Source organism: Herpailurus yagouaroundi, unplaced genomic scaffold (genome assembly GCF_014898765.1).
Source record: "Herpailurus yagouaroundi ecotype Mexico unplaced genomic scaffold, PumYag 202, whole genome shotgun sequence".
NCBI classification, from domain to species: domain Eukaryota; kingdom Metazoa; phylum Chordata; class Mammalia; order Carnivora; family Felidae; genus Herpailurus; species Herpailurus yagouaroundi.
Window position 1 is genome coordinate 911,313 of NW_024412433.1, and position 9,475 is coordinate 920,787.

General features: G+C 60.0%; 1 protein-coding gene and 1 long non-coding RNA gene across 25 annotated transcripts in view; one reads left to right on the forward strand and one right to left on the reverse strand.

Annotated features, from left to right (window-relative positions):
* The window catches only part of KIF1A (kinesin family member 1A), a 94,621-nt gene that overhangs the window by 21,855 nt on the left and 63,291 nt on the right, over positions 1-9,475 (forward strand). For 23 of the 24 annotated variants that reach the window (XM_040450417.1, XM_040450418.1, XM_040450420.1 and 20 more), the window contains one exon: positions 4,216-4,382. In XM_040450417.1, the coding sequence (XP_040306351.1) occupies positions 4,277-4,382 (106 nt within the window). In that variant the 5' untranslated portion in view covers positions 4,216-4,276. Of the gene's footprint in view, positions 1-4,215; positions 4,383-9,475 lie in introns of those variants that run through there. The other variant, XM_040450439.1, reaches the window with a different exon arrangement.
* The window catches only part of LOC121014332 (uncharacterized), a 27,481-nt gene continuing 20,192 nt past the window's right edge, over positions 2,187-9,475 (reverse strand). Inside the window, exon 3 of the long non-coding RNA XR_005783162.1 lies at positions 2,187-2,198. This is a non-coding gene — a long non-coding RNA (uncharacterized LOC121014332). The remainder of the gene's footprint in view (positions 2,199-9,475) is intronic.

Here is a 9,475-nt window from a genome sequence, read left to right on the forward strand (position 1 = left end):
GCCTTTCACCGTGGCCACGGCGGCGCCCTGTGGGGACGGCCTTTCACTGTGGCCACGGCGGCAGCAGAGTCCCGCAGGGAGTTTTCTCAGGGGCCCGGGACCCGAGACTCCGACTCACTTTGGGGGCCCCCCGCCTCAGCCTATCATTTCACAGGTGGGTAAACCGAGGCCCAGGGGTTAAGCCACAGGGGTAAAGGCAGGACCTGGACCGGGTCCTCCGGTCCCTGCTTTGCCCCTAATTGTCTATGACGCAATTTGCTCCTCATCAATGGACGTCGATGTGGCTTCGGGAATACCCCAGGCGCCTTCGGCACGAGCCGCGCGCAGTGGCCCGTGACGCCGACACGCAGACCCCTGTCTCGTTGCTGAGGGCTGCCTGCCCCGTCCTTTCGATCTGCTCTCGAGCGAATCGTTTCCTTCCCTGCTAGTGTGGAGGCCATACTCGTGGTTGCGGCTGCCAGCGAGAACCCCAGGGTGTAGGGTGTGGTAGGAGACTCTGGAACCCTGTTCGATTTTGAAGCACACCTTGACGACCCTTCTCGATGCCTCGGAGGCCCAGACTGCCTAAGGGTCACGCTCCCGCTCAAAGAGCATCTGTGTCTCACGACGGCTGTGCCCGCTGCCCGCGTGCCCGCCGGGTCCCTGGCCAGATGGGCGAGGCCAGGGCTCAGGAGCGTGAGTCTGAGGGCACCGGGGCTCTATGTCTGCTGCTGCCTGTGGCTGCCCCACCCTCTTCATTCCGGGCCCTGCCTTGTCCTGGCGTCTGGGGCCTGGGGACTGTGGCTGGGGGCGCTCAAGAGACAGCACCTCAGAGACCCGGTTGGCAGCATTTTCTGTGGAAACAGATGCGTGAAGGTGGTTCTGTTCCCGGGACCCCCTGGAAGCTTCCCTGGGCCCACTGGCCGTGAGGGGACGTGTGCATCTCCACAGGCCCCGTCTCTGCCTCGGGAGGCTTGCCGGTGAGTCATCTGGTCTTCGGCAGCTGTGGCTTTAGGGAAAACAAGATTTTTCTGTACCTTTGTGATTCCTGTGAATATTCACCCCTTCCCCCCCACCGGGTGGGGTTTGGGGCTCTGTGTGCCCCGGCATCATGGGATCGTCCCCTTGTGCCAGTCCCCGCACCCCTGTGCGTGCCTCCCCCCGCCCCGCCCCCGGCCTCCCCGGGGTCCCCCAGGCGGCTTCTTTCTCTGCCCCCCTTGGCACGCGGGGAGTCGAGCACAGTCCGATGTCTGGAGGAAGCTCACCGGCGCCTCGCTGGCATCGAGGCCTGGAGGGAGGGCTGGCGGCCTGTGCTCCGCCGTGAGTCCTGCCCACCCGCGCCCGCCCCGCTTCCGGGGCTCCCTCCAGGAGCCTCAGTCTGGGCACGCAGGGTGGGCAGGGGGATGCGCAGGGGCCGCCTCCCGCAGGGGACGATGAGGTGTCATGTGCCCCCCAACAGGCACAGGCCTGCTCCCCCTGCGGCCCCGTCCTCGGCCTCCTTCCTCCTGTCCCGTCTCGCCCGGGTCTTGCCGCAAAGACTGTTCGCCCGCCCCTGGCCTGTGGGCTTCCAGCGCTTCCAGCGCCCAGACACTGTCGTGTCCAGCTGGCGGGAGCCCAACCCGGGCCTGCATCCTCGGGGAGCCGCTTCCTTGGCCTGAGCGTGAGGCTGACCTCCAAAGGGACGTGAAGGTCGGCCTCGCACTCGCCGAGGTTGTCACAGAGCAGGCCTGGTGGCGCCGGGGCTCCAGCAACCGTGTCTGTCCTGCTTGTCGTCCTTTGGTTGGTTCCTAAACTTCTCACCAAGTAGCACATGTGGACGTGGCACCCGAGGCAGCGGGGCTGAGGCTCCTCGGCAGGGACAGAGGGACAGAGGGACGGCCCCGCTTGCCCCCCCCCTCCCTGCCCCCGGCTCTGGTGTGTGCTCCCCCGTCTCTCAAGTCCGCTCAGGTGGCCACTTCTTTGGTTTCTGGATTTAGCTAATCTGTTTTTTTGCCTTTAATGTTGATTTATTTTGAGCGCGAGAGAGCGTGTGAGTGTGGGAGGGACAGAGAGAGAGAGAGAGAGAGAAAGAGAATCCCAAGCAGTCTCTGTGCTGTCAGCACAGAGCCCGATGTGGGGCGCGAACCCCAAAACCGTGAGATCACGACCTGAGCTGAGTTGGGGGCTTAACCGACGGAGCCCCCCGGGCGCCCCTGGGTTTAGCCACTCTGGAGGTTCAGCTGTCCCATAGCATCGCTCCAGCAGAGACCACCCCCCACCCCGGCCCGACAACTCCATCCCCGTCTTCCTGCCGCATTTCCTGTGCGGTTCCTGAGTTAGAACTTTGTGTTTGCAGCGGTAGGACCAGTAAGGACCCTTCTCTGCTCCTCACGTGCCTCCTCTGCTCTCGTCAAACCCTGTGACACTCTGACGGCCACTTCTCCCTGGCCTCGGACCTAGCCTCCCTCCCGCTGGCGTCACTGATGTCCCCTCCCATCAGGGGTGTCCCCCTGAGGCAGCCCCAGTGTCCTCCTGGGACCCCCTGCGCCATCCCCTGGGCCTGGACCCGCGTCTTCCTCACGTTCCCTGTTCGCTCCCGCACTTGCCGGAGCACAGATCCCGGCATGTTCCACAGTCTTCCGGGTCTTCGTTCTCCTCGCACTCGACTGGCAGTTCGGCTGCGTTTAGAACTGGAGGTGGCAGGACACCTCTCCTCGGCAGTTTGGAAGCGTCTCTTCATCACCATGTGGCCGAGGAGGTACAGATACCGCTCTGATTCTCCATCCTCTGTGGTCTGTTGTGCCTCTGGAAGCTTATGGAATCTTCCCTTTAAGCCTGAAGTTCTGAAATTTCACGATTTGCCTGGTGTGTGACGTTTTACGGCCGGCAGGGTGGGTAGGCCCTTTGAATTCGGAGACGGGACTGACAGTCCGGGGAGGTTTGCTTGAATTATCTCTTCAGTGGCTGCTTTTCACTGACCCTCAAATTCTGTCCGTCCCCTTTCATGGAAAATTGGTAATTCCAACTTTTAAAGTTTCTGTTTTCATTTCGAAGAACTGCCTTATTCGTTAAATGGTCCTCTTACAAATAGCGTCCTCCCCTCGCTCGCGGACCTGGTAGCTTTCCTTTCTGAGAACATTAGTTACAAGGCATTAAGAAAATACTTTCCTTCTGTTCCCTGCACTGTCTCTTGCTGTTGTGTTCATTGTCTGGTTGTTTTAGCCTCTGTTTCTTGCCAGAGGGTATGGTCCTGGCTGCTTTCCCCAGACGAGAGCCCTGCACGGGGTTCCCGCCGCCCGGCGTTTCCGTGGCCTTCGTCCAGCCCCTCTCCAGTGGACGCTCCGCACCTGCCCTCGTCCGGCTCTCGGGCGCCCCGGGCCGGGCAGGGCCTCTGACCTCCTGCCCGGTGGTGGTGGAGGGCAGGGTCCTGGATGTCCACAGGGGGAGGGTGGGGGGCTAGGGGTCCTCACCGGCCTGCCCGAGCTGCTGTAACAAAGTTCCACAGACCGGTGGCTCAGAGAACAGAGACATATTGTCTCCCGGTCCGGAGGCCGGAAACCCGAGATCAGGTGTGAACAGGGCTGGTTCCTACTGAGGCCGTCAGGGAGACTGTTCTGGGCTTTCCGGCTCCTGGTGTTTGCCGTCACCTTTGCCGTTCCTTAGCCTGTGGAGGCATCGCCCCGATCTCTGCCTTTGTCTCCATATGGTGCTCTCCTTGTGTCTCTTGTGTCTTTTTATAAGGACTCTGTATTGGGTCGGAGGCTCATCCGACTCCAGTGTGACCTCATCTTAACCAGTAACATCTGCAAGGGCCCCGTCGCCAGATAAGGCCACGTTCTGAGGTCCTGGGGTTTAGGACTTCAACGCAGGAATTTTGACGGGACGTAAGTCAACCCATAACAGGTTTAATGCTGATTTTCCACAAACACCCGCCTTTGATCCCACCCAGACGCGAGCCTTCGGAGGCACCTAGAGTCTTTCCAGGTCCCGCGGCGTGAATCGGCTTATTTCTTGTTGGGCTCTGGATTTCCCAGGCTCGCTAAGCCAGGCTCCGCTCACCCTGTCTGCTTTCTTGTCTAAAATGTGTGGTGTTTCGCGTCTGTGGCCGCCGTCTCCGGTTCCTGGCCCCTGTGGTGTGGCACCACATGCCGGTATCACTTAGGGGGATTTCGGAAGGGAGAAGGTTCAGTCCCCAACTGGAAACACTGTTCTGCCTTTTGGATATTGCTTCTGATTCGTGTCTCCCTTTCTCCCAAGGTGTCTCCGCCCTCGCCAGGGCTCCCAGCGCTGCTGAGGGTGACCAACGAAGGCCGGAGAGATGGCCGGGGCCTCGGTGAAGGTGGCGGTGCGTGTCCGCCCCTTCAATTCCAGGGAGATGAGCCGAGACTCCAAGTGCATCATCCAGATGTCTGGAAGCACCACCAGTGAGTATGGGTCGTGACGGCGTTGTCGTCGGCTACTGGCGCTCAGGGCCAAGGGTCCTGGGCCTCCCCCCCAAGACACAGCAGCCGCCCTGGCCCCCACCTCCCTCCTTGTCCACCTGGTGTGTTGGCTCCCTGGGGGCAGCAGTGGCCAATCACCAGTGGGGCGGGAAGGCTAAAGTGATGGAGATGTGTCCTCTCCCGGTTCTGAAGGCCAGTGTCGGAGATCAAGGCGCTGACAGGGCCGTGCTGCCTCTGAGATCCTAGAGGAGGCGGCTTCTGCTGGTCTGGCCATCTGGGCCTGTAGCCGGCATCTTCAGGTGACCGTCACGTGACAGCACGGATCGCCTGGGAGGTGGGCGGGGGATGGGCATTAAGGAGGACACTTGTTGGGACGAGCGCTGGGTATCCCACGTGAGTGACGAATCACTGAATTTCTGTTCCCGAAACCGGTATCGCACTATATTTTAACTAAAAGCCCGACCAAGACAAAACCCCGCTGATCACTGGATTTAGGACCCACCCTAATCCATTCTGATCTCATGGTAACGACTAGTTACATCTTCAACAGCCCTGTTTCCAAATAAGGTCATGTTCTGAGGCTCAGGGTGGACGTGAATTTGGGGGCACGCTTTCCAACCCAGTACGCGAGATTACTGGTTTCTCATCTTGTTTCAGCTGCCCTCCACTGACACGTTCTTTTATTTCTGTCTGTCCTTTGGCCTTGTGACTGTAAGTCGCCTCAGAACTGCCTGAGTAGGAGGCCTGCAGTCAACACGTGGACAGTAAGAGATAAGATGACGGTTTCACGCTCAGATGTGCCCCGAAGGGTTTCTTTAGGGCACACGCAGGCTGCTGGAGTCCAGGGGAGCACTCACTCCGAGTCCGGGGAGCACTCACTCCGAGTCTGGGGAGCACTCTCTCTGAGCTTGTCCTTTGCTCTTTTGCTTTGCACTTTCATGTTGAGTGGCAGCACGCGTACAGACGCCTGCAGGCAGAGCACAGCGCGTAGCCCGGAGGTCTCACAGCCTGACCAGAGCATTGCCACCTCCAGCCACCTGGAAGGCCCCCCACCCCTTGCTTCCCACCCGTGGGTTAGCGGGGCTTGTCTAGGGTCCGGTGGAAACTGCAGCCGTGTTTGGCTGATATCTCCCGCTGATTGATAGCCTGTCCCAACAACCGCTGACGTACGACGAGAATTCAGGGCTCAGCCAGGCGCTTTGCCCCCAAGGTCCCTCAAGCGGCTAAGGCAGCTGTCACCTGCGGGCTCCGGGGGTACAAGCTGTCCTGTGTGCTCGACGCCAGCTGCTCACTCCGCGCCTCGTCCTCAGGTCGTGGGGTGGATGGAGGCCTCGCCCGTCCTCGGGTGCCCTGCACCCCCACGTAACCCTACCCCGCCTGTTAGCCACCAGGTTGGAGGGAGGGGCTGGCCGAGGGGAGGGACACTCAGGGCGTGTGGAGGGCGTGAGGACTGGGGAGTCTCTGGGAATGTTCTGGGCCCCTTTAGGCTCCGTGGGAGGGGGAGGGGCCGGGAGGTGGTGCCCTACGTCCCTTCGTCCGTGTGGGCAGGTTGTGGAGGCCCCCGGGTTTTGTCGTGGCTTTTAGGAACCGAGTCGCCTCCACTTGGTCCCTGGAAGCAGACCCTGACGGGAGGATTCAGAAGGGTTTACCGGGGAAGTGGTCCGTGACACGTGGGGAGACAACGTGGAAATGCGGAGGGCGCTGATGCCTGGGGGGCAGGGGGCACCACAGGCGGCAGGGGCTGGTCGCCGGGACCCCCTGACCTAGAGAATGCATCTCTGAGTCATTGTCCTCAGAGGCTGGCTGCCTGTCCGGCGTCTCCCCAGCGTGAGCTGAGGGTCGGTCCAGGGGCCTGCTTTCTTCGCGGCCAGAGAAGGTGCTCAGGAGGGTGACTCTCACCTTAGAGGTGGGAAGCCAAGAGCTGCACAAGAACTGGGACCCCTGGGTGGGAACCACGAGCCTTGGTGGGAACCGTGATCCCTGGTGGGAACCGTGACCCCTGGTGGGAACCGTGATCCCTGGTGGGAACCGTGACCCCTGGTGGGAACCGTGATCCCTGGTGAGAACTGTGACCCCTGGTGAGAACCGTGACCCCTGGTGAGAACCGTGACCCCTGGCGGGAACGGTGACCCAGGGTGGGAAGGTGACCTCTTGGGTGGGAACTGTGATCTCTTGGGTGAGAACGGTGGCCCCTGGTGGGAACTGCGACCTCTAGTAGGGGCTCTGGCCCTGGATGGGCAGTGGACACCGGCCCAAGGAGCTGACAGGGTCTGTCATGTCAGTGTTGGATGACCCAGGACACCGGGAATGACTATGGGGGTCCCTGCTCACACCTGGGCCAGGCCTGACCAGCACAGTCGCCACCTTAGACAGTAGCTGAGGGTCTTGGCCTGAGGGGTTCGCAGGCAACCAAACCCTGGAAGAGCCTGCAGAATAAACAGAAAGAACAAAACATCAGAGTCGGACCCCTGTCTCCCCTGGAACTTGGGAGTGGTCTAGGACAGAATGGGATGGGTGTCATGGAAGCAAATGGCTGGAGGAGATGATGGGCCGTGGTGGGTGAAAACTCTGACCTACCTCTGGCCTGAGAGACAGAGAGAGAGAGACAGAGATGAAGAGACAGACAGGGAGGGAGAGGAGTGTCAGAAGAATGGATAATCAGGACACTTGCTTTGGAAGCTATTTTCATTTTCAGAGAAAACAAAGCAGTGATGGTACTGATAGCAAGTGTTAGAAGCCAGGTCAGAAGTGGGGGTGAAGGCTGAGGAAACCCAGAGGCAAGGAGAGTGCCCTCCAGCCCTTAGCACAGAAGAGCGTGTCTGAGGAGCGGGGTCAGAGGGCAGGACGGGCTTTATTCCTGGCCGCCCCGGGGCAGAGCAGCGCAGGTGGGTGTACACCCATGGAGGCGGGGTTTGGGCGGCCACCTTGCCAGTGTCTGTGGGGCCTATGAGAAAGGGTGGGGACGATGCTCCGCTGGGTAAGGCTGTGCAAGGCCTCGAGGGCCAGCAGAGAAGTGTGGAGCAGGGAGCCACTCTGCCCAGTGATACACCCGGTGGGCTCCGAAAGTGGATTTGCCCAACGGCATCTGGTGCCAGGCCGTGAGTGTCAGGGATGTGACATATTTCTTGAACCTCAAGACTAGGTGTGCACAGGAGATGCCACGTCCCTAAATGTACCCCTTGAACCTCCATCGTGAGGCGCAGATTAGAAGCATTTAGAGGTGAACTTAATTTGTCGTCCCATACTCACTGCCTGGATGAACAATACGGTTCACTGGAACATTCCAAAACTAGTAATTTTGTGAGCCAACCAAATCGTACGCAGCGTACGCTTCTGTGCCTACGTGGCAGGTCTCGTGTAGGTTACTCGGGTACAGAGGTCCTGTGAGTACCCCCACATCCCCGCTTTACATAAGAACAGACTGAAACTTCTGGAAGGGTTTGCTCTCTTCTGAGTCCCGGCTATACAGAGGAACCCTCAGGATTGGGGGCCCCCCACCCCTGCCCCTATACCCCTGGGGCCCCGAAGCGAGGCTGGGCCTGGATCTCAGCGTCTCTTGTGTCCATTTCAGACTGGCCTTCATTCCTGGACCCTCTGCGCCAGTGGGAAAATTCATTTTCCCAGGAAAAAAAAGCTGGGATGGAAATTATTTTCCCAGAAACCAGAAGTGTGAGATCAGGCTGTCCATGGGGCCGGCTTCCTCTGAGGCTCTGCGAGCATCCGTTCCTGGCCTGTCTCCTGCCTGTGGGGGCTGCCAGCGGGCCTGGGCTTGCCTCCGTCCTCACGTGGCCTTTTCCCTACGTGTCTGCTTGTCTGTCTGTGCTTTCCCTTCTTACAAGGACCCCGGTCACTGAATGTACGGCCCACCCTAATCTGCATGATCTCATCCTAACTAATTACATCTGCCAAGACCTTTTTTCCAAAGGTCACTTTCTGGGGCTCCAGGTAGATGTGAATTTGGGGAGGACGCTGTTCACCCAGGACACTGCCTCTGGAGCAGAAGGCCATGGCAGGGCTGATCATCCAGGGCCTGCCCCCAGCCCTGCCAGGCCCCACAGGCCCACACCCAGCCCGACCTTCCTGCCTCCAGCCCTCCTCTCCTGGATGCTGGCGAGCTCGTCCTGGTGGGCATCAGGCAATGCACCGCCATTCTGGATGGTATGCTGGAATATTCCGGACCCTTCTCCTCTGCTCATAGTGGTCTTTCTCCCAAAGGCCTTTGTCAACCAGCAGCCCTGTGCACAGACCCAGGTGTTGCAAACACCTAATTCATCTAAGTCAGTCCCTATTTGCCATCACTGTTCTAGAATGTTCTTGGCTCCAAATAGAGTGAAACTGGGAACAGAAGACCACCGAAGGGAACTCGGCAGTGGCTGAGGAGGCAGTGGTGCTGCTGCAGGCCTGTTCATGGGAGGAACGGCCGATGCGGTGTCAGGGAGGAGCCCTGTGACAGCTGCCTTCTCTCCTGGATGCCTGCCACCCGATAGGGTCACCATGGCCATTCTGCTCACAGGGTCACAGTGGTGACCTTGTTTGCTGTCCCCATGGGGATGAGGACCGTTTCCGAGGCACAGACGGGGAAACCGAGGCTCTGTGAGGGCCTGTCATCACGTGTGGCCATGCAGGAAAGTGGACAGGGGGCCCCTTCATGTTGTCAGCAAGCGTGTGCTGGGCACGAGCTTCCAGGCATGTGTCCTCTTTGTCTCTCTCTCTCTCTCTCTGTCACACACGCACATACACACTCACCTACCTGCTGGTGATTTACATGGAACAAGTAACAAGTACTCTCCCCATGGAGCCCTAGGGGGGCAGGACAGAGGCTCTTACCACCCTCAGGGGTGATGTTCCAGCAGGGAGGCGGACCTTGCACACGTGGATGAGGGCTGTGCCTTGCAGAATCAAGAGGGCACAGTGATGGGGTGCAGAGGGGCTAGCCAGGGTGCAGGGGGCTGGCTGGGATGCAGGGGGTTGTCCTGGGTGCAGGGGGATGGCCGAGTGCAGCAGGGCTGGCCGGGTGCAGCAGGGTTGGCCGGGGTGCAGCAGGGCTGGCTGGGGTGCAGGGGGTTGGCCGGGGT